General features: G+C 46.7%; 1 protein-coding gene across 1 annotated transcript in view; it reads left to right on the forward strand.

The window, feature by feature from the left end:
* Window positions 1-22,597, forward strand: part of FBXL13 (F-box and leucine rich repeat protein 13) — a 396,865-nt gene that overhangs the window by 53,895 nt on the left and 320,373 nt on the right. Inside the window, exon 5 of the mRNA XM_073573638.1 lies at window positions 15,458-15,612. Coding sequence (XP_073429739.1) covers window positions 15,458-15,612 — 155 coding nt within the window. The remainder of the gene's footprint in view (window positions 1-15,457; window positions 15,613-22,597) is intronic.

The following is a 22,597-nucleotide window of genomic DNA, read 5'->3' on the forward strand; positions in this document are numbered from 1 at the left end:
TCCCTGTGTATATGACTGTAGTCACCTCAGTGACCACTCATTCCCGGTTCCTCCAGGCTTTCTTTTTGAACGGGCGTCTCTGCATGGGATCCTGGAACTGGACTGTCCTGAACTTACCAGGGGACATTTCCAGCTCTGGGTTCGGTGGGGTCTCCTCGAACTTTCCTGGTAATACCTCTAGGGGAAGCCTATCGGGGTTATACTCTTTCCCTAGGTTGGCGACCCCTATGGCAGGTATCCTTGACTTGGGATCTTTGGGTTCTGCACCAGGAACAACATTTACCTTGGGAGGGGTAACCCTGGTCTCCCACAGGGACCAGAACAGGGGCAAGCCTCTTCCCAACACAGTCCCCTATAGAAGAGTCTTCACTACTCCCACCACATGCATGATATAGAAAAATAAACCTCCGTGGACGGGTATTCTCGAATTTCCCCATGGATACCCATCACCTCCACTTTCCGTCCTTTGGGGTTGTCCCCGGCAACAAGGGACCCATGGACCAAAGTCACTGTGCTCCCCGAGTCCAGGAGAGCATCAGTTTGGCACCCGTTGATGAGTACCCGGCACAGCTGCGGTTCACCGCCAGCAATGCCCGTAGTGGCGGTATAGACTGGCTGGACATACAAAGACACACAGCGAATGTACCCGCAGTCCATGGGTTCAGATGTCATAGGGCAGTTGACAGCCACATGTCCGGGCCCTTGACACCGCCAACACTTAATAACTGCAGCACGACTATACCTTGAAGCCGCTTTAGGGGAAACGGGACCTTTTGTTACCCCCTCTTCGGGTTACCGCCTCCTCACGGGCTCAGTTCTGGTTAGCCCCAACAGTGGTTTTTTTACTTTTCCCACGCTCTGGTACAAAATCCTGAGTGGCTATATACTACTCATTCAAACTTATCAGCAGGTCCAGAGTGCCCAGGTCCCCTTGCCCCACCCAACGCTGCATGGCGGCCGGCAGAGCCCTCACCAGCCGGTCGACCTCTATCATCTGGGCTGGGGTCAAAGTCTCAGGCTGGAGCCATTCCTCTACCAACTGCAGTAGGTCATACAGTTGTGTCAAAAAGTATTGACACGCCTGCAATTCTGTCAGATAATACTCAGTTTCTTCCTGAAAATGATTGCAAACACAAATTCTTTGGTATTATCTTCATTTAATTTGTCTTAAATGAAAAAACACAAAAAGAATTGTCCTAAAGCCAAATTGGATATAATTCCACACCAAACATAAAAAAGAGGGTGGACAAAAGTATTGGCACTGTTCGAAAAATCATGTGATGCTTCTCTAATTTGTCTAATTAACAGCACCTGTAACTTACCTGTGGCACCTAACAGGTGTTGGCAATAACTAAATCACACTTGCAGTCAGATGACATGGATTAAAGTTGACTCAACCTCTGTCCTGTGTCCTTGTGTGTACCACATTGAGCATGGAGAAAAGAAAGAAGACCAAAGAACTGTCTGAGGACTTGAGAAACCAAATTGTGAGGAAGCATGAGCAATCTCAAGGCTACAAGTTCATCTCCAAAGACCTGAATGTTCCTGTGTCTACCGTGCGCAGTGTTATCAAGACGTTTAAAGCCCATGGCACTGTGGCTAACCTCCCTAGATGTGGACGGAAAAGAAAAATTGACAAGAGATTTCAACGCAAGATTGTGCGGATGTTGGATAAAGAACCTCGACTAACATCCAAACAAGTTCACGCTGCCCTGCAGTCCGAGGGTACAACAGTGTAAGCCCGTACTATCCATCGGCGTCTGAATGAAAATGGACTGTATGGTAGGAGACCCAGGAAGACCCCACTTCTTACCCCAAGACATAAAAAAGCCAGGCTGGAGTTTGCCAAAACTTACCTGAAAAAGCCTAAAACGTTTTGGAAGAATGTTCTCTGGTCAGATGAGACAAAAGTAGAGCTTTTTGGGCAAAGGCATCAACATAGAGTTTACAGGAGAAAAAAAGAGGCATTCAAAGAAAAGAACACAGTCCCTACAGTCAAACATGGCTTAGGTTCCCTGATGTTTTGGGGTTGCTTTGCTGCCTCTGGCACTGGACTGCTTGACCGTGTGCATGGCATTATGAAGTCTGAAGACTACCAAAAAATTTTGCAGCATAATGTAGGGCCCAGTGTGAGAAAGCTGGGTCTCCCTCATAGGTCATGGGTCTTCCAGCAGGACAATGACCCAAAACATACTTCAAAAAGCACTAGAAAATGGTTTGAGAGAAAGCACTGGAGACTTCTAAGGTGGCCAGCAATGAGTCCAGACCTGAATCCCATAGAACTGGAGCAGTTTTCCAAAGAAGAATGGTCTAAAATTCCAGCAGAGCATTGTAAGAAACTCATTGATGGTTACCGGAAGCGGTTGGTTGCAGTTATTTTGGCTAAAGGTTGTGCAACCAAGTATTAGGCTGAGGGTGCCAATACTTTTGTCCTGCCCATTTTTGGAGTTTTGTGTGAAATGATCAATGTTTTGCTTTTTGCTTCATTCTCTTTTGTGTTTTTTCATTTAAGACAAATTAAATGAAAATATAATACCAAAGAATTTGTGTTTGCAATCATTTTCAGGAAGAAACTGAGTATTATCTGACAGAATTGCAGGGGTGTCAATACTTTTGGCCATAACTGTATGCCTGGGACCTGGCGGGATGAGACTCTGCAGAGGACCACTGGTACACCCGCTGATCGCCCCTTACTTTAGGGGTCTCTTCTTGACTCTGCTGTTGGCCCTTTACCTTAGGGGTTTCCTCTTAACACCGCTGATGCTCCTGCAACTGCAGCACCACTTGCTGCTGTCGCTGGAATTGCAGTGCCTCTTGCCGCTGGCCCAGTAGCTCCTGTTGCTGCTGCAACTGCTTGGCCTCTTGCTGCTGCCGCTGAAACTGCAGCTCTTGCTGCTGCTGAATGAGGACCACCTGTTTCTAAAGCTCCTCCATTTTTCCAGCCGGCTTGAGCTGTAGAGTTGCAGGCTTAGTCACTGACATGCAGCACTCTTTGGGGTATGCCTCAGTTCACACTGCCCGCATTCTCCAACAAATCTACAGTGGGTACGGAAAGTATTCAGACCGCTTTAAATTTTTCACTCTTTGTTTCATTGCAGCCATTTGGTAAATTCAAAAAAGTTAATTTTTTTCTCATTAATGTACACTCTGCATCCCATCTTGACTGAAAAAAAACAAATGTAGAAATTCTTGCAAATTTATTAAAAAAGAAAAACTGAAATATTCCATGGTCATGAGTATTCAGACCCTATGCTCAGACATTCATATTTAAGTGACATGCTGTCCATTTCCTTGTGATCCTCCTTGAGATGGTTCTACTCCTTCACTGGAGTCCAGCTGTGTTTAATTAGGACTTGATTTGTAAAGGCACACACCTGTCTATATTAGACCTCACAGCTCACAGTGCATGTCAGACCAAATGAGAATCATGAGGTCAAAGGAACTGGCCAAGGAGCTCAGAGACAGAATTGTGGCATGGCACAGATGTGGCCAAGGTGTCAGGATCCTGTCAGCGCCGGCGTGCAGCCTCCGCTGAGCAGGGACTCACCCGCATTGTAGGGGGGCCCGGGGTCAGGTACAGCCGGAAAGTACAGATACACAGGACCTTTGGGCGCTGAGTTTAGCAAGCAGTCACAGGACCTACAGTGATGTGACTGCAAGGGGGCGGGGCTTAGCGTCCTGCTTTCAGAGATGGCAGGACACTATACAGAAATACTCAGAGTCAGGCAAAACGGAGGTCATACACAGAGATATCAGTAAAGTACCAGGGATGAGACAGAACGGATAATCAAGGCCAAGGAGAAGTCAAAACCAAACAGACATAGAAGGTACCAAGCAGAATCCAAAGCAATATCCTGAGAACAGACCGAGTCGTACACAGAGAATCAAGCAGCCAGAACACAGCACAAACACACTCAGGGGTCACCACACAATGCCTAGGGCGAAAGTATAACTGACTGGGGATGGGAGCTTCCTGAGGCTATAAGAAGCTTTCCCAGAACCAATGAGAGGCCACCATAATAAGTCCCAGGTGTGCAGGTAAGAGTCTGCACTGAGATCAAAACATTAACCCCAGAAGTGCCGGTCACCCAGCACTGGTATCATGACAGTACCCCCTCTCAACGGGGGGCCTTTGGACCCCACAGGCTTGCCCAGGTACCTAGCATGGAAAGCCCGAACCAGGCGATCCGCATGCATCAACCAGGCCGGCACCCATGACCTGTCCTCCGGCCCATACCCCTTCCAATGAACTAGGTACTGTACTGACCGCTGTACCAACCTAGAATCTACGATGTGACCAATCTCATATTCCACATGTCCCTCAACCGAAACCGGAGGAGCAGCGGACTCGGATTCTCCCCAGACTGCTTCAGAAAGGTTTCAGTAGAGATCTGTGCAAGACGTTAAGGATCTTGAAAGAGGGTGGAAGGCACAGCCTGTACGCCACTGGATTGATTTTTTCCACAATCTTGTACGGGCCAAAGAATTTGGGGCCCAACTTGGCTGACTGAATCTTTACCTTAATGTTTTGCGTGGAGAGCGAAACTTTCTCTCCAACCTGAAACATGGGACCAGGTGTTTGTTTCCTGTCCGTGAAAAACTTATACCTGCCTTGAGACCTAGATATACGCCGCTGGACTTCTGCCCATGTATCTTTTAACCGCTGAACAGAGTCCTCAGCCCCGGGACACCCCGAATCCAGACGAGAAAACTCACCAAAATGAGGACTGAACCCATAGTTGATCAAGAAAGGGGACATACCAGTGGATTGACTCACCCGACTATTGAAGGCAAATTCAGCCAACGGCAGTATATCACACCAGTCATTCTGTCTAGCAGAAGTCAGACATCTGAGGATCTGTTCCAGAGACTGATTAGTGCGTTCCGTCTGACCATTACTCTCAGGATGGTATGCGGACGAAAAGGACAGAGCTATCCCTAATTTTTTGCAGAAAGCACACCAAAACTTAGCCACAAACTGCACACCACGATCAGACACCACATTCCGGGGTACCCCATGCAAGCGGACCACATGCTGCACAAACAATCTGGATAAGGTCTCAGCTGAAGTTAATGCGGACAGGGGAACAAAATGAGCCTGCTTTGAAAATCTGTCCACCACTACCCATACCACCGTATTACCCCTGGAAGAGGGATGATTGGTAATAAAATCCATGGACAGGTGGGTCCATGGTCTCTCGGGAACTTCCAAGGGCATCAGCTCCCCCGCCGGCCGGCTATGGGAGCTTTTAGAACGAGCGCAGACCCCACAACCAGAAATGAGTTTCTTTATATCAGAACCAAGGGTAGGCCACCAGAAGATCCTAGCCACCGCCAGTGGCATGGCTGATATAACAGGGTGAGCACACAACTTGGATTCGTGGAACTCTTGCAAGAGTTTAAGGCGAAGTTGCTCTGGGACAAACTACTTGCCCCCTGGCTTGGCCGCAGGAGCCAGCGACTGGGTCCCCTCAATTTCCCGTTCCAATTCAGACGAGATCCCTGCTAACACCACCCCAGGGTGCAGAATGGAGGACGGTGGCTCAGGGGCAGACACAGGGTGAAAACTACGAGATAAGGCGTCAGCCTTGACATTCTTTGACCCTGGACGGAATGTAATAGTAAACTGGAAACGAGAAAAAAAAAAGTGACCAACGGGCATGTTTGGGCGTTAATCTTTTAGCAGACTCAATGTATGACAAATTTTTGTGATCAGTGATCACAGTAACCGGGTGACTGGCCCCCTCCAAAAAGTGCCTCCTCTCCTCAAACGCCAACTTGACCGCAAGAAGCTCTCTATTGCCTACATCATAATTTCTTTCAGCAGCAGAGAACTTCCTGGAAAAGAAAACATATGGCCTGAGGTTGGTTAGAGTGGCAGGCCCTTGGGACAACACTGCCCCCACCCCCACCTCGGAGGCATCCACCTCCACCACAAATGGTTTGGATGGATCTGGCTGTACCAACACAGGAGCAGACATAAAGCATTTTTTCAGAGTCGCAAAGGCCTCTTTTGCGAGCGAGGACCAATTTCTCACATCCGCACCTTTGCATGTTAGATCCATGAGAGGTTTGACCACCTGCGAAAACCCCCGGATAAATTTGCGGTAATAATTGGCGAACCCCAAGAAGTGCTGAAGACCCTTAAGATCTCGGGGTTGCACCCAATCCGCAATGGCCTGCACCTTCTTGGTGTCCATGCGAAAACCCTCACAGGATACAATTAATCCCAAAAAAGACAATTCTTGCACACAAAATACAAATTTCTCCCATTTGGCATACAGATGATTTTCTCTCAGTCTTTGGAGAACAGTTCGTACATGTACCAGATGAGAATGCCTGTCGGAGGAGTATATCAAAATATCATCTAAGTAGATAACGACAAAACGACAAATGAGATCCGAGAATACCACGTTGATGAAATTCTGAAATATGGCGGGGGCATTGGTAAGACCAAACGGCATGACTAAATTTTCAAACAGTCCCACGGACGTGAGGAACGCAGTTTTCCATTCATCCCCCTCTCGGACCCTTATCAAATTATATGTCCCCCGAAGATCCAGTTTAGAAAACCACTTTGCCCCTGATAGTTGGTTACACAAGTCGGGAATCAACGGAAGGGGGTGCGTATTCCATACAGTAATCTGATTAAGCTCCCGAAAATTGAGACAGGGACGTAACCTGCCATCTTTTTTCTTTACAAAAAAGGAACCTGCCGCCACAGGTGAGACTGAAGGACGTATGTGTCCCTTGCGCAGACTTTCAGCAATGTACTCCTTCATAGCCAAGCGCTCAGGGCCGGATAAATTAAACAGACGGGCTTTAGGTAATTTAGCCACCGGGACCAGCTCGATAGCGCAGTCAAAGGGTCTATGTGGCGGTAACGTCTCGGCCTCGCCTTCAGAGAATACATCTTCGAAGTCCTTCAGGCATTCCAGAATACCTTCCAGCTCGACAGATGATACAGACACAGATTTAACAGGTTCAACCAGCAGTGCGGATTTATCACATAACTTAAAATCATTAAACCCCCATTGAACAATCTCCCCCGTTTTCCAGTTAATAACTGGGTTATGGCGTTGTAACCAGGGCATGCCCAACAACAACCCTGCAGGTAGATTGTCCAGAACAAAACAACTAAGGTTTTCCACATGAGTAGCGCCCACTCTGAGCGAAAACAAGTCAGACATAAGGAGAATTCCCTCCTTAGTGAGGGGAGAGGAGTCAATGGCCACCACCTTGATCGGAACCTTCAGCATAACTGTCCCTATCTTGCAGTGTGTGACCAATTGGGAGTCAATGAGATTAATCGATGATCCGCAGTCCACGAAGGCTGTAGAGGGAAAAGAACTACCGTCCACAAACAGTTCCACATGAAGTAACACTTTAGAAAACGAGGAAAAGGGTACCTGAGGGTCTGAGTAGTCTCCCTGTTGACTACCCAGACCTAGTCGTTTCCCGCCGACCGGGTCGAAGACGGGCAATCAGGACACTTCCTTTTCCAATGTCCCCTTTTACCGCAGTAAAAGCATAACTGCTTGTCCTTCCGGCGTTTCCTCTCCGTATCCCTCAGGGAGAGGGCGCCTACATCCATGAGCTCAGGGGCAGTCTCTTTTCCACTGGGGAACAATTTAGTCTCCACCTGCATCACCCCTCTTGCCCGCAGCCTGCGGTCCATCCGGACAGCCTGGGTCATGGCGTCCTCGAGAGAGTTAGGTGGGGGATGTAACGCCAAGGCATCCTGCAGCCGCTCGGACAAGCCTCTGCAAAGAGTCCTCGGAGTACGGCGTCGTCCCAAGAGACCTCGGCGGCCCAGCGGCGGAATTCAGTACAAAACCACTCAGCCGAGTGTTTCCCCTGACAGACGCTCATCACCATGTCCTCTGCCAATCGCACTCGGTCAGGCTCATCATAAATGTGCCCGAGGGCCTCAAAGAATGCATTCACAGACAGTCTCTCAGGGGCAGTGGGAGGAAAGGAGAAAGCCCAAGCTTGTGGGGACCCTCTTAATAACAACATGATGACCCCTACCTTCTGGTTTTCGTCCCCAGAGGAACGTGGTCTCAAACGAAAAAAAAATTTGCACCCCTCCATGAAGAAAAAAAGTCAGGCAGTTTAACAGGTGGTTCTGGAGACACCAGAACAACATCCCTCGCTCCAGCCCCCGGAGACCCAGCAGATAAAGCCCCTCGCACTGTCTCAGAAACCTGCTGCTGAGAACGAGCCAGAGCTTGCTGCTCCAGAGATAAACCCTGAAACATCTGAGTCAGACTTTTCATCTGGTCAGCCAGAGACTGTATGGGATCCATAACTCTCTGCACAAAAAAACCCCAAAAACGTAATGGTCAGTTATAATGTCAGGATCCTGTCAGCGCCGGCGTTCAGCCTCCGCTGAGCAGGGACTCACCCGCACTGTAGGGGGGGCCGGGGTCAGGTACAGCCGGAAAGTACAGATACACAGGACCTGTGGACGCTGAGTTTAGCAAGCAGTCATAGGACCTACGGTCATGTGACTGCAAGGGGGCGGGGCTTAGCGTCCTGCTTTCAGAGATGGCAGGACACTATACAGAAATACTCAGAGTCAGGCAAAACGGAGGTCATACACAGAAATATCAGTAAAGTACCAGGGATGAGACAGAACGGATAGTCAAGACCAAGCAGAAGTCAAAACCAAACAGACATAGAAGGTACCAAGCAGAATCCAAAGCAATATCCTGAGAACAGACTGAGTCATACACAGAGAATCAAGCAACCAGAGCACAGCACAAACACACTCAGGGATCACCACACAATGCCAAGGGCGAAAGTATAACTGACGTGGGATGGGAGCTTCCTGAGGCTATAAGAAGCTTTCCCAGAAACAATGAGAGACCACCATAATAGGTCCCAGGTGTGCAGGTAAGAGTCTGCACTGAGATCAAAACATTAACCCCAGAAGTGCCGGTCACCCAGCACTGGTATCATGACACAAGGTTGCAAAAAAATTTCTGCAGTATTCAAGGTTCCTAAGAGCACAGTGGACTCCATAATCCTTAAATGGAAAAATTTGGGACCACCAGAAGTCTTCCTAGACCTGGCCATCCAGCCAAACTGAGCAATCATGGGAGATGAGCCTTGGTGGGAGAGGTAAAGAAGAACCCCAAGATCACTGTGGAGAATCGCAGAGGATACCCAAATCCAGGTGTGAAAAACTTGTTGCATCATTCTCAAGAAGGCTCATGGCTGTATTAGCTGAAAAGGGTGCTTTTTTACAAATATGCAAAGGGTCTGAATACTTATGACCATGTGATAATTCAGTTTTTCTTTTTTAATAAATTTGCAAAACATTTCTTTTTTTTTCATTCAAGATGTGTCAGGAACACCGCACTGCACTTGCTCACTGAGCCAGTGCGCGTGTCCTGAGTACAAAAACTGTGCACAAAGCAGCAGTGGTGACGTTGTGTGCTCCAGACTAACAGGACCTGAAGCACGTGACTGCTGAGGGCGTGGTCTAAACTCCAGAAAGCTAGGAGCTGAGGAAAACTCCTAAAAAGGCAACTACGGGACAATGTTACCAAGGGGCATAGACAGAGACGTAAACCAGATCAGGCCGGGGTCAAAGCACGAGATACAGTAGCACGACAGTACCAAAGCATTAGACAGAACGGATAGTCAGGACAAAGCAATAGATCAGTAAACCAGAACGGGCAGTAGACAGTACAATAGAGGCAAACTGTAACGGAGTAACGATAGCCAAGCCAGGAGGTCAGAACCGAAGAAGACAATAGTACCAAAACATGAGACAGAGAACAGAGTGAGGGGACAGACCAGGTCATAAACGAAGCAACCAAGCAATGTAGTATACACGCACACCAGGGGGTTAGACACACAGCCAGAACAACAGTATAGCTGACAGGGAATCCTGGTCTGGAGTTGGTATAAATACCCCTCCCAGATCCAAAGGGAGGCAAGCAAAAGTTAACCCTGCGAGAACGGGACATTAACCATGTCCTATACCATGACAAGATGGAGTGCAGAGTGTACATTACTGAGAAAAAAAAATGAACTTTTTTGAATTTACCAAATGGCTGCAATGAAATAAAGCAAGGGTGGGGAATCTTTTTTCTGCCAAGGGCCATTTCAAAATTTAGACCATCCTTCGGGGGCTGTACAAACTCCGCCCACAAAGTACATCCTGACTCTGGCACTGGTGTTCGGATGCAAGCTTTCATTGCTTGCCCTTCAGTGTTCATTAGTGAACACTGCGTGTGTGTGCTAACAGAGCAAGAAGAAATTAATGTGTTTGTGGCAATTAAAATACAGCTCCTTGCCCAAGAATGCGATCCCTGAGAATCTACACGAGGGCCTGATAAAAGGTAATCGAGGGCCGAAAATTGCCCTCGGGCCTGAGGTTCCCCACCCAGAAATAAAGAGTGAAAAATTTAAAGGGGTCTGAATACTTTCTGTACCCACTGTAGTGCAGCGGCATCCACACTGAGCAGTGTTGAGGAAGTGACCCAGAAAAGTTCCAAATCAAAAGTCTCTTTAATGCTTACTCACAGCAAAAAACACAGCACATGACATCCTCTGAATCACAGCCGTGAAACAGGACAGTCCAACTCCGGTTCGCAGCCGGACACATATCCTCCAGATTAGTCAATAAACATGCCAGTCCTCCTCCAGTTTAGCGCCGGGCACAAGACAGTCCACCTCCGGATCACAGCCAGGCACAGGACGGCCTACCACGGAGACCAGTTGCCGTGGGTGACTGTACCGCTGTGTACACTGTGGGTTCCAGGCCTTTCAACTCTGCTTGCCTGTGTTACCTCACACAGGTGGAGCTCTGCAGAGCCAGACCAAACTGACACTGACCCTGACACACCCAAACCCTTTACTGCAAGGATTTTTGTTTTCAAATAATTTTATTGTTTTTTTTAGAAATAAACAGGGTAGGGAAAGGAAGGTAGGAAGGGAGGGAAGGGAGTGGGGAATAAACAACCTTGTACAGGTGCGGAAAAAAAATTAAAAAACTAGAGAACCCACAAATAGGCCTAGAATAGCATATATCGAATAACAACATAAAAGAAAAAAAAAAATCGACAATCCTTATTATGAGGTAACATTCTTGGAAGGAGATATAGCATCCCAGTACTAAAGCGCCCAGGTTTAAACTTCAAAATATAGTGCCTCTTGTTAAGTCTAGTTGATATGAAATTTGTTGTTCCAGGTCTTCCATTTTTTTGAGTATTTGTGAATGTGATTGTTGTTAATCGCAAATCTGCGTTCTAAATCGCTGTGTTGGCCTATCTTGTAAAGTATGTCTGAAAACTTGGGAACCTCTGCTTTCTTCCACCATTGTGCTAACATGGTCTTGGTCACTAAGAGGATGTGTATGATAATGTGTCTTACCGAATCATCAAATTGTTCCATGTCTAATGAAAGAAGTGCTCTTTCGGGTGTAATTGTGAAGTCCTTAGCAATGAGGTTAATGTGCTGTGTGACTTGAAGCCAGAGGTTTTTGATTTTTGAACAACCCCAGAAAATATGGTAGAGGTTCCCTTGGTGTCCACAATCTCTCCAGCACAAGGAAGATAGCTCTGTGTTAAAATGCGATAACCTCGTCGGGGTATAGTACCATCTATTTAACAATTTGAAATAACTTTCATGAAGACCCATTGATATGTTGGAATTGTAAGTGTTTTTGATGGCATCGTTCCAGACTGCAAGGATTTTAACTAGAATCTGTGGCCGTGGGCCACATGGAAAACCCGGGCTGGGAATGAAATGGACAGCACCACTACCATCTGTAGTCTGTTTCAAAACACAAAATCCCAGAGCAGGTTTTCCCTAAGTCTACCTTGGGCAGCCAGCTTGTTAGAGACCTATACTCACTTTTATTCTGCATTGTAACTACAGCTACGCCTGTGACTGCAATGCACTCTCATGGCCTAAATACGCCTCCGTGGGCATCCTGGGGGAACACACAGTGACCCCCTACATGTGACACCGGTCACTGCCTCAATGGATCCATGAAAAAAAAAATGAACAGCACTTGGATGCCATCTGTGTGCTGCCCATTTATCATGGACTGTTTGATAGGAGAAGCTTGAGAAACTTCTGGCCAAACTCTGATAGTAAAAACTGACACATTGACCAAACCCTGATGACTCTCTGATCAGAAGTACTGATGAAACTCAGATTTTTTTTTTACATACAGTATGAGAAAAATCACTGTGTGAAGAGCCCATTAGGCCACGTTCAGCATTTGATCAGTATTTAACATTAGTGTCATGGTTCCACCCCTCAGTGTGCCTGGGAGCAGTTACTGACAACTCAGCCATCCGTTTTGGGTCAGGGGAGTGCTGAAGCTGTCAGTGTGTTGACAGCTAGGAAACTAGATCATGCTGCAATTTTCTTTTTCAAACGCAGATTCGGTCAGTGAAAATATTGCTCATCTGCACTGCCCCATTGAATAACATTGGTCCATATGCTGCCTGTTTTGTTTGTGAATAGCAGTCAGACAAAAAATATGGTCATGAGAACCTGGCCTTACACTGATATGAGTGATGTGTAGCCTAAATAATTATATTTTTTAGAGACTGATGAAAATTGGAACTTTTTTTGTTCCACAAGACAACTAATGCCAAAAATGAGGCCTATGACTTTTAATCAGCATCACCAGGAATAGTTGGTTGAAAAAATGTTGGTAGGAAGATGGCATCTCAAATATCTCTTCTCAAGTGTAATTTTCAGTTGGATGTCAAATACAGTATACAGACCCCTGCAAACATTTAATGATTAGAGTTGAGCGAATTTGTTCGGGTCCCTGCATATTCTGCAAGCTATAGCGCTTATCGAATAAACTACAGCGGGAACCCAGATACATGGAGCGCGCCAGCTGATCAGCGCCGCAGCTGAATGTTTAACGGCTGCATCACAGTCACAGCACATGCATGAAGAGCCCAACACACAGGCTCTCCATGCATGTGCTGTGACAATGACACAGCTGCAACACATGCAACTGCGGCGCCGGACATTTGATCAGCCGGCGCACTCTATGTATCCAGATTCCCGATGTAGCTAATTTTGGAAGCGCTATAGCTTGCCGAATAAGCAGGGACCCGAACAAATTAGCTTAACTCTATTAGTGATGAAGAGAGCATCCATTACTTTTTACAGATTCCATGTCTCTGTAAACACTTTAAGCCTGGATTCGCACCAAGGCTCAGATTCATCTAAGCAATTGTGCCAACATTCTGTCGAAAATTATTTTTAAAAATCTCAAAATTAGGCCACACCTCAGACATGCCCAAAAATGTTTTGATTTTTAGCATTTTCACTCCAATTTCTTCCAGCCACACCTGAATAGGCGGAGCTGAGGAGAGACAGAGTATGGTGGGGCGTGATGCCACAACTTGTCTAATTCATGATGAGCTGTGACTTTACTTATCCCAGAAATACATGAGATACTGGTCCAAGATTTGTGGCGTCGCGCACGCCACTCATCCAACGCTCGAGAGCCATGATAGTATTTCTGCCCCATTGTGTGAAGGACACTTATAGGAGTTGTATAAAGAGGAGGAAAGTATTTTTCCTGTATATGTGTCAGTTAATAAGTAATACATACTGCATAGGTGTATATGCACTTCTTACTTAGTTGTGTTGGAAATGCAGAGGAAGCTTTTGCTCCTAATTTACACATTGCAGATATATACAGGTGCTTCTAACAAAATTAGAATATCATCAAAAAGTTAATTTATTTTACTTCTTCAATACAAAAAGTGAAACTCATATATTAGAGAGTCATTACAAACAGAGTGATCTATTTAGTGTTATTTCTGCTTATGTTGATGATTATGGCTTACAGCCAATGAAAACCCAAAAGTCATTGTCTCAGTAAATTAGAATACTTTATAACACCAGCTTGAAAAATTATTTTAAAATCTGAAATGTTGGCCTACTGAAATGTATGTTCAATAAATGCACTCAGTACTTGGTCGGGGCGCCTTTTGCATCAATTACTATATCAATGTGGCATGGCATGGAGGCGATCAGCCTGTGGCACTGCTGAGGTGTTATGGAAGACCAGGTTGCTTTGATAGCAGCCTTCAGTTCATCTGCATTGTTGGGTCTGGTATCTCTCATCTTCCTCTTGAAAATGCCCCATAGATTCTCTATGGGGTTAAGGTCAGGCGAGTTTGCTGGGCAATCAAGCACAGTGATAATGTTGTTTTTAAACCAGGTATTGGTATTTTTGGCAGTGTGGACAGGTGCCAAGTCCTGCTGGAGAATGAAACTTCCGTCTCCAAAAAGCTTGTCGGCAGAGGGAAGCATAAATTGCTCTAAAATTTCCTGGTAGACGGCTGTGCTGACTTTGGTCTTGATAAAACACAGTGGACCTACACCAGAAGATGACATGGCTCCCCAAACCATCACTGATTGTGGAAACTTCACACTAGACCTCAAGCAGTTTGGATTGTGTGCCTCTCCACTCTTCCTGCAGACTCTGGGACCTTGATTTACAAGTGAAATGCAAAATTTACTTTCATCTGTAAACAACACCTTGGACCACTGAGCAACAGTCCAGTTCTTTTTCTTCTTGGCCCAGGTAAGACGCTTCTGGCATTGTCTATTGGTCATGAGTGGCTTGACACAAGTAATGCAACACTTGTAGTCCATGTCCTGGATATGTCTGTGTGTGGTGGCTCTTGAAGCAATGACTCCAGTAGCAGTCCACTCCATGTGACTATCCCCCGAATTTTTGAATGGCCTTTTCTTAACAATCCTTTCAAGGCTGCGGTTATCTCAGTTGCTTTTGCACCTTTGTCTACCACACTTTTTCATTCCACTCAACTTTCCATTAATATTCTTGGAGACAGCACTCTGTGAACAGCCAGCTTCTTTAGCAATGACCTTTTGTGGTTTACCCTCCTTGTGGAGTGTGTCAATGATTGCCTTCTGGACATCTGTCAAGTCAGCAGTCTTCCCCATGATTATGGAACCTACTGAAACAAAGTGACCTTTTTAAAGCCTTAAGAAGCCTTTTCAGGTGTTTTTTTTGTTAATTATTCTAATTTACTGAGATAATGACTTTTGGGTTTTCATTGGCTGTAAGACATAATCATCAACAATAGCAGAAGCAAACCCTTGAAATAGATCACTCTGTAATGACTCTATATAATATGAGTTTCACTCTTTGTATTGAAGAACTGAAATAAATTAATAAATAAATTAATTTTTTGATGATATTCTAATTTTGTGAGAAGCACCTGTACATATAGACTTTTAAGTTTAAGTTTTAAGTTTTTTTTTATTTACGAGCATTAATATGATCAGGACAGAATACTTTTTAAAGGACGGTTTCCATTTCTTTCGCCAGTTATATTCTATGTTTCAGATTAGATTACATGGATTATATTTCAAGCATTGAAAGCTTGTGTGAAAGCCTAATAAAATATTTACTCTTGCCAACGTGCAGCGCATGGATGGAATATTGTGCAACAAGGAAAGCCAAAAGACTGGACACTCAGGTCAAGCTGCAAAACGCAGACGCTCATCATACGAAAGCGTTTTTGCTATCCACTGTACGCCGTTGGAATAACTGGGTGAAATTTCGCAATAAGCAACATATGGGTGAGTTTTTATACAACAGTCTCAAAGTTTTCTAGATATACAAGTATAATCCTGCAATGCACAAAGTGCCTTTGTAATGTGTAGAGTCATTCTACAAAATGTTTAGATATGGATTCATCTCAGTTCATCTGATTTTCTTTATCTGAGTATTTCATTATTGTAAATATTGGTTGCAATTGTCAAGGGTACTACTCGTGCTGTCATAAATGCTGCACCTCAACTGTTCAGAAGACTCAACGTAGGGTATTTAATATATTATTTAATATATTTACAAATTTAAACAAAGCAAATAGACCCTAACAAAAGTTTCTATAATAATGTAAAATGTAACTTTTATTCAATAATTTAATTTAGATTATGTGCAAAACTTAAACATTTAAACCACAAGGCTTGTACTGGTCACTGTTCCAATTTTCTACTGTCCTGAGTTACACTGTAGGAATAATTCCAATTGCAAAAGAGTCGTTTATTAGTATACTACAAACTTCATATATAGGGATTAAATAGATTCAATGTAATCATTTGCATAGGTATTGAGCTTATTATTTAAAGAGAATCTGTCACCCCTTTTTTCGAATATGAGCTGCCAGCACCGCCATCAGGGGCTTATCTACAGCATTCTGTAATGCTCTAGATAAGCCTCCGATGTAGCCTGAAAGATAAGAAAATAGTTAGATTATACTCATCGGGAGGGGGCGGTCCGATCCTTTTGGCGGGGTCTTTCGGGGCGAATCAAGAACGAGTTGGCGGGCCGTGATACCCCCACCTCCTTGGAGGATTTAATCTCTTTGGCTACCCGCATCGACTTCCGCTTTCAAGAACGTTCCCGAGAGCTCGCTAGGGACAGGAGACCCCCTCGCACTCTTCCGGCCGCTCGGAGTCCACTTCGTGTCCGCTCAACACCAGCTTCCATGCTCCCGCTACCGGAACCCATGCAAGTGGATTGCCTCAAACCGGTGGAGGAGCGTCGGAGAGAGAGGGTCGAACAGGGGCTCTGTTTCTACTGTGGGAGTGCGTCCCACTTTCTTCGCGCCTGCCCCACTCGCCCGGGAAACGCCTCCGCCTAGGACAGGTAAGAGAGGTCTTCCTAGGTAATTTTGACTCCTCTCTACCCTTGACTCTATCTGTCCTTTTGCATCTGGGTTCTAAACGTTTTTCTGAATGGGCCTATATAGATTCTGGGGCGGCCGGTAATTTCATTCAACTTGAGGTGGTTAAGAGACTTGGAATTCCTGTCAGATCCCTGGAGACCCCTCGGCAGATTGCTTCGGTCGACGGTCAACCCCTGCGGGAGTCCGTTACTCAGGTTACCGAAGAGGTGGAGCTTCAGGTCGGAGCCTTACATCGGGAGAAGATAGTATTCTACGTGCTGCCTTCTTTGTCCCATGCCATCCTCCTGGGACTCCCCTGGCTAAGGATCCACGAGCCTATCCTGGATTGGCGCTCTGGTGACGTTCTGCGGTGGGGCCAACTTTGTCAAGACAAGTGTTTACTCCCTTTACAGCCGCTGAAATTCCCACGTTCAACGTTGGTGTCAACCGAGTTACCCTCCGCCTACAGGGCCTTTTTGGACGTCTTTGACAAGAAGGAAGCAGAGACCCTGCCCCCGCATCGTCCATATGACTGCCCCATCGATCTGCTCCCCGGTTCTACGCCGCCTCGTGGGCGGATCTACCCGCTGTCTCCCTCCGAGACCCAGGCTATGTCCGAATATGTACAGGAAGACTTGGCCAAAGGCTTTATTCGCAAGTCTTCCTCACCTGCAGGAGCTGGGTTCTTTTTTGTCAAGAAGAAGGATGGGTCCCTGCGTCCTTGTATTGATTATAGAGGGCTCAACGATATCACCATCAAGAACAAATACCCTCTTCCCCTCATTCCGGAGCTATTTGACCGTCTACGGGGTGCACGGATCTTCACAAAATTAGATCTTCGAGGGGCCTACAATCTGGTCTGGATCCGCTCTGGTGATGAATGGAAGACCGCCTTCAACACCCGTGACGGCCATTATGAGTACCTGGTTATGCCCTTCGGCTTATGCAATGCTCCCGCAGTGTTCCAAGAATTTGTCAACGGCATATTCCGAGATCTTCTCTATTCCTGCGTGGTGGTTTACTTGGACGACATTCTGGTGTTCTCCCCGGATTTGTCCTCACACCGAAAAGACGTGCGTCAAGTGTTACTTCGTTTGAGAACACATCGTCTCTACGCCAAGCTGGAGAAATGCGCCTTCGAACAGTCGTCTCTGCCGTTCTTGGGTTACATCATTTCCGATTCTGGCTTGCGCATGGATCCGGGAAAAGTGTCTGCTGTACTCAACTGGCCGCGTCCTCAGGGAATTAAGGCAATCCAGCGGTTCCTGGGATTCGCCAACTATTACCGGCAGTTTATTCCACACTTTTCCTCTCTGACCGCTCCCATCGCTGCTTTGATCCGAAAGGGAGCCGATCCTCACCACTGGCCTCCTGAGGCCGAGAACGCCTTCCGAACCTTGAGGCAAGCCTTTGCCACAGCCCCGGTGCTACACCATCCAGAGGCTAACAAACCATTCACCCTAGAGGTAGACGCTTCAGCCACCAGAGCCGGTGCGGTTCTCTCTCAGAGATCTCCTTCCGGTCGCTTGGTTACCTGCGACTTTTTCTCCAAGACATTCTCCCCTTCGGAGAGAAACTATACCATCGGGGACAGAGAGCTGCTTGCCATTAAGCTAGCCTTGGAGGAGTGGCGGTATCTTCTGGAAAGAGCTGTACACCCACTCCAGATCTACACCGACCACAAGAATCTAGCCTACATTCAATCAGCACAAAGGCTTAATCCTCGGCAGGCTCGATGGTCATTATTCTTTAACCAGTTCGATTTTGAGCTCCATTTCCGTCCGGGTGAGAAGAATCTCAAAGCGGATGCCCTATCCCGATCCTTTCTGGTCACCGACAACGAGGAGGAGCCTTCGCACATTGTGGAGCCAAACAAGCTCATCGTAGTCGCACCGGTTAACCTGACTTCCTTGCCCCCCGGCAAGACTTTTGTTCAAGATGATGACAGAAGGCGAGTTCTACATTGGGGTCATGCTACCAAGTTAGCAGGTCATGCCGGCCTCAAGAAAACACTCTTCCTCATCTCTCGCTTTTATTGGTGGCCTTCTTTGTCCCAAGATGTCCGAAGTTTCATCCTCTCCTGCCCTTCGTGTGCCAAGAACAAGGTCCCACGACAGCCACCCTCCGGTTTTCTGCATCCACTTCCGGTTCCCTCAGCTCCCTGGCAGCATATCGCGATGGATTTTATTACGGATCTGCCTCGGTCCTCTGGTCACACGGTCATTCTGGTGGTCGTGGACCGCTTCTCCAAGATGGCCCACTTCATCCATCTGCCCGGTTTCCCTTTCGCCCCTGACCTGGCAAGAATTTTTATATCTCATGTCTTCCGGATTCATGGCTTCCCCAAGCACATTGTCTCGGACAGAGGGGTTCAGTTTACCTCGCGTTTCTGGAGGGCCCTATGCAAGCTAATGGAAGTAACGTTGGACTTTTCCTCCGCTTATCACCCGCAATCCAACGGTCAAGCAGAACGCACGAACCAGATCCTCGTAACATACCTCCGACATTTTTCCAACGCCCACCAGAACAATTGGTCCAGCTTGCTCCCTTGGGCCGAATTCACTTACAACAACCATACCAGTGAATCCTCCGCAAAGTCGCCTTTCTTTACTGTCTACGGTCAACATCCTGGTATACCTCTGCCGGTACTCCCGACCTCGGGTGTGCCGGCGGCCGATCTTCTGACCGAGGAGTTCTCCAGGGTCTGGCAGGAGACCAAAACCGCACTTAAGCGAGCACGTGACGGGTTCAAGAGGCACGCCAATAAGAAACGCCTGGACTCTCAAGTTTCCCTCCTATAAACTAGGTCCCCGCTACATCGGACCCTTTGAGGTTTTAGCTCGTATCAATGACGTTGCCTACAAGCTAAGACTCCCCGCTTCTCTACGGATCCCTAATTCATTTCATGTTTCCCTCTTGAAACCGGTCATACTCAACCAGTTTCATGATTCTACTGGCAGTACTCCCGCACCCGTGTCCGCACAGGATGTCTTTGAGGTTAAGGAAATTCTTGCTATGAAAAGATCTAGAGGTAAAACCTTTTTTTTAATTGACTGGAAAGGTTTTGGCCCAGAGGAGAGATCCTGGGAACCCCGGGAGAACATTCAAGTCCCCCAGATTTTAGCTAAGTTTCTTTCCGGCCTTGGGAGGAAGGGGCGTAAAAGGGGGGGTACTGTCATGCTTACCGCCTCCGCTGGCTCCACGCTTACCGCCCCCACCTCATGTTCGGCTCCTGCTGTCGCCCCCCTATCGGGCTCCGCGTCGCCCGTGGCCTCCGGGAGCGCCCGCCGCCTTCAGCGCGCTCCTGCAGCAGGCGCGCGCTCGCCTGCACTCCTGCCCTCTGGCCCGCGCTCAGTTCCGATGGTCTACCCACGGCGCATGAGCGCCTTGCGCCTCAGATCCCAGTACAGGCCAAGCCAGTCCTTCTCCCCGCCTTCCTGACCCTGCTGACCTGACCCGGAACTCTTGTCTCCATAAGAGGCAGCCTCTTCCTCTGAATCACTGCCTGATCGTCACTTGTGTCTCTTACTGTGACTCTGGCTCTCAGTCTGCCTGTCGTTTCCCGTGCTCCCTGTTTAACCTGGTCCTTGTGTTCCTCCCAGGGCCCGCCATCCCGTGTCCGCTTCCAGCCTGTGTCTTCATCTGATCCGTGTTTCACCGTTCCTGCCTCGTCTGCCAGTATCCTCCAGCCTCCATTCCTGAGTTCCAGTCCTACCGGTTCCTGTCCAGCTCTTCCATCTGCCTGCCTGTTACATCTCTTGTCGTGCCCTCCATCCTCCTCGGGTACCAGCTGCCGTGGTGAGTAGTTTCCCCTGGGCCTGTCCCTAACGCTCCCTGTATAGGGGGTGGTCCACCTGGCCCGCTCGCCCAGGGGAGGTGCGCTTACCGCAGTCCAGTGGGTTCACCCTTGGGAACCATTACAATTATGTCTTTGGAGTGTGAAAGGAAAGCGGAGGACAAACTTGTTACAGATGTTGTGCTTGGTGGGATTTGAACCCAAGACACCAGTATTGTAAAACAACAATGCAAACCACTGAGCCACCATGCTGCCCTTTGTGAGAAGACCTGGGTAATGCCGTGTTTACGGTCCGCATATCGACCGCAATGCCCAGACTAACCCCAGGTTTCCCAAACTTACAGCCTCATAGGGGACATGAGAATATACAGTTTATGCAAAAATCTCAATAGAATTTTGTTGAACATTTATGTCAGACAAAAAAATGTTGATTGTGTAACCTATGGACTAACCAATAGATGGCAGCACTTGGCTGTTTCATTTATTGTCTAGCTTACATAGGACCCAGGATCAAAGTGGAAAGCTTATGTGAATTCCTATGTGTATTCCTATATAAAGTCCACAAATATAGCATTTTAAATTGTAACAGATAAAACAATGGGTTGCAGCACATATCATATAGTAATAGGAAACATAGAACCATATCATTACATTTTTAAATGGGGTTGTCTCATCCTATTGAATGGATAAAGCTGCAAAATGTTTGGAAAAATATCCAACTTTGCAACTTGCCTCTTATCAACAATCCTCTCTTCTCAAGAAAAGAGTAATTTGCAATTTTATAGTACACAGCTCATTGTCAAGGTTATGGGTCCAGGGTTGCCAACTTGACTTTTTATTTTTTTTCTGGACATTTTGTAAAAATATCATGGACAGACAATATTTTTTACGGACACATTGGAAAACCGTAATAAATCATTATGATGTCTACAGTCCAGTATTCTGATATGAAGACGTCATGTAAACTGTAATATTCTGATAATTAAAATCAACATAATCTGGAGAAGTTTCTTCAGCTTCAAAAAATCAAGGATGCCTTAAACAATTTTTTACGGACAAAAGAGTGCCCTCTTTTTTTGGACTGTTTTGGAAATTCTGGATGGCTGGCAACCCTGTATAAGTCAACTCAGAGGTGGCTGGTTTCCTAAGCAATGAGTGCACGCATGCAAGTTCTTTGCTACGCAGCTTGTAAGCGATGCTCTGAAGCTGGAGAGATTGCTGGAACCAGCCGGCGTTCGTACCCATCCCATGCGCTCCACTGATGCTGCCTCTGCTATCAGTCTTACAGTGGCCACAGTTTGGTCTAGCATCTCAACCATGCAATAAGGAAGCCCGGAACCTAGCTATATGTTCTAAACTGGAAAGTGAGCTTGTAAACAGGAATTTTTATATTTGTTACTTGCTTGGTTAACTAACAAAAACATTGTCATTGTCATTGGAAAGCATGCATATCCATCTCATTGATCTCAAAGTAGGTTGTCTGGTCTTATGATAAAAGTCAGCGCCTTACCGTGCATGCATGGCACATTGTCAGGATGTTCCATTGTGGCTGCTGAGAGCAGGCAGTCATATTGTCATGGAGTTACCGCGACAGTGTGGAGCCAGAATACCGCAGTGTCTGGATGCTCCTACTCCAGCGCTGAGAAGAAGCACTTCTGCTTCATTTTAAATGTGTTTATTTCTTCTGGCAGAGCAGGGGTTAATCGGCCATGTTGGAAATCCCTGTGCTCATAGCTGAGCTTGGTTAGCCACTCCTTTTCCCTTTATAATCTGGGCTCTGATACAAATCCTTGTCAGAGCTAGCATTTGCTGCATGGCTAGCGGTGGGAAAGGAGTACACATGAGAAGGAGAGTTGGAGGAGTTATTAATGACTATTGCTTGGTTTGTATGTGTGGTAATTCCGTATCTTTCTCTATTTTGGTTTATTCGTCTACCTTCACGCCCCGGTGCATTCCTCTGTTTTATGTTAGTGAATATTTTATAGGCCTGGAGTTTTCTGTTAACCCTTGTTTGTGTTGCCCTGTTTGTCGTGTTGGTGTACTATGGTGCATAGTAGCACCCCTCTTCCCCGGGTGAGGAAAGATCAAACGGAGGGCT

The sequence above is a fragment of the Dendrobates tinctorius genome, unplaced genomic scaffold (genome assembly GCF_039654945.1).
Source record: "Dendrobates tinctorius isolate UK_male_01 unplaced genomic scaffold, ASM3965494v1 ptg000035l, whole genome shotgun sequence".
Taxonomy (NCBI): domain Eukaryota; kingdom Metazoa; phylum Chordata; class Amphibia; order Anura; family Dendrobatidae; genus Dendrobates; species Dendrobates tinctorius.